At 39.1% G+C, this 1,952-nt stretch overlaps 1 protein-coding gene across 3 annotated transcripts in view; it reads left to right on the forward strand.

Annotated features, from left to right (window-relative positions):
* The window catches only part of SH3D19 (SH3 domain containing 19), an 80,534-nt gene that overhangs the window by 63,518 nt on the left and 15,064 nt on the right, over positions 1 to 1,952 (forward strand). For all 3 annotated transcript variants that reach the window (XM_006884478.1, XM_006884479.1, XM_006884480.1), the window contains one exon: positions 1,342 to 1,400. In XM_006884478.1, the coding sequence (XP_006884540.1) occupies positions 1,342 to 1,400 (59 nt within the window). The remainder of the gene's footprint in view (positions 1 to 1,341; positions 1,401 to 1,952) is intronic.

A 1,952-nucleotide genomic window follows, 5' to 3' on the forward strand; every position in this document is an offset into this window, starting at 1 on the left:
CAGTGCTTGTCAAAGCCAGTTCTGATTAATCTTCTTTGTCAGTGTGAGGAGTCAACTTTTTTAAAAAATGAAATATACTTTATTCTGTCCTCATGATTACAAGCAAGATAAGCAAAGAAGGCAAATAAAACAAACTTTTGTCACCCACTTAGCTAGATGGAGCATTATAACGTTTTTTGACATGTAGGTTGACTTATTATCTACTCAAAGGATCATAATTTCTGAACTATATTGTAATATGAAGATGGTGTTCAATGCAGCACTGTTGACGCTTTCAAATCTTAATCTGACACTTCTTGTTAAGGCAGCGCTGTAAGTCTGTTAAAGTTTGCTTCTTGACAAACCCTGGCTTCCCGCCATCTTAACTATTAAAGTATAAAAAAACAAAATTGCTTTCCCAAGTTGAGTCTCTCTTCAGAACATTGAAGAAGTTAATTCCTGAGAGAAGTCCTCACCAAATGCTTCCATAAACAGGACAGTGTCCCCCAGTGTGCCTAACAATCTTCACGGAATAAATTCAAGGGGCCAGCGAACCCTAACCATTCTGACAAGTTTATCATTATATACACACATTTAAAACTGATCTCAGACCAAGTATTGTAACCATTATCTCTAGAAATTAGTTTTAGCATATTCAGTTTCTATAAAATAATCAAAGCAACTAAGAGGAAAACCTCAAGAAGGAAGACTTCACAGCCTTAATTGACAAAATCCAATCTCCAGTTTGCTGATGACTTGAGGAGTCCATTTTCAAGGTCATGGTCAAGAAGAGCTTTCAGGCTTTTCTTTGCCATGGCCCATGAACTCCAGTCCTTCAATAGGAATCTCCTTTATTGCTTTCTGGACATACTGCTGATAGCACTTGAAGAGGTCAATGCATGGGTCCCCAAAGCCCTCCCCCTTGAGGAACTTCTCAGCAGAGGAATTAACTCTTAACTCATAGTGATGGATTTTGTGTCCCACAGTGATTAAGATTTTGGACTGTAGATTGTCAGGCCTTTCTTCCATGACTCAGACATTCAGGCTTTAAATTAGCAGCTAAGCATGTTAACCATTTATACCACCCAAAAATTTATTTTCTACTTAATTTTTTTTAATTTTGTGTGAGTGTACCGTCAAATCAGATCTGACTGGTACAGGAGGAAATTGTCCCTCCTTCCCCGGCAGAGCATCTGGTGGATTCGAACCGTGCGCCTCTGGGATTGTAGTTGCAGGTCCTTGCCACTAGGCCACCAGAGCTCCCCATCTTTTCTACTTAATATTAAATCTATCTTAATCAACTCTAAAAAGTTGAAATTGTCCCTTGATTATTGTTTTTCCTTTATTTTTGTCTCTTAATAGGTTGATATTCCTGAAGGAGGAAATGGGAAAAAAGGACCAATTTCACCTCATTCTTTTAAGTAAGTTTTATTCTCTTTTCTGTAAAATGTGAAGGCCACTGTTTTCCTTCACTGGTGCTGCTATAACAGACCACAAGTGGATGGCTTTAAATAATGAAATGTATGTTCTCACTGTTCTTTGTGTGCCTTTGAGTCAGAAGCTACTCATAGCTGACCCTTCAGCCAGTTTTTAGGGGAAGAGATTGCCCATCCTTCTCATGCAGAGTTGCTGGTAGATTGGAACTGCATGCCTTTGGGATTGCAATGGAGCTTCTTACAGGGTATCAGCTATAGGGAAGGCTTTCTATCGCTCAGTTCTGCAGGATGGTCTTTAGCTCTCTAGTCCGTGGTCCATCCTTGTGTGGCTTAACATCTGTCTTCTCCCTTCTCTGCTTTGTTCATATGCTCCTTTGTGCTGGTGGTTTCTAGACTTGATAAGGAAATCTTCCTCAAAATGATCCTTCTAGGCCAAGAGGATAAGGGCTATAGTCCCATAAGAAATTCTCCTGTCAGGCAGGTTCCTCCCTTTGGGGATGTAACTTTCTTTTTTTAAAAAAAATTTTTTTTTATTAA

This window comes from Elephantulus edwardii, unplaced genomic scaffold (genome assembly GCF_000299155.1).
Source record: "Elephantulus edwardii isolate Elephantulus edwardi_28Jun2011 unplaced genomic scaffold, EleEdw1.0 scaffold00034, whole genome shotgun sequence".
NCBI lineage: Eukaryota > Metazoa > Chordata > Mammalia > Macroscelidea > Macroscelididae > Elephantulus > Elephantulus edwardii.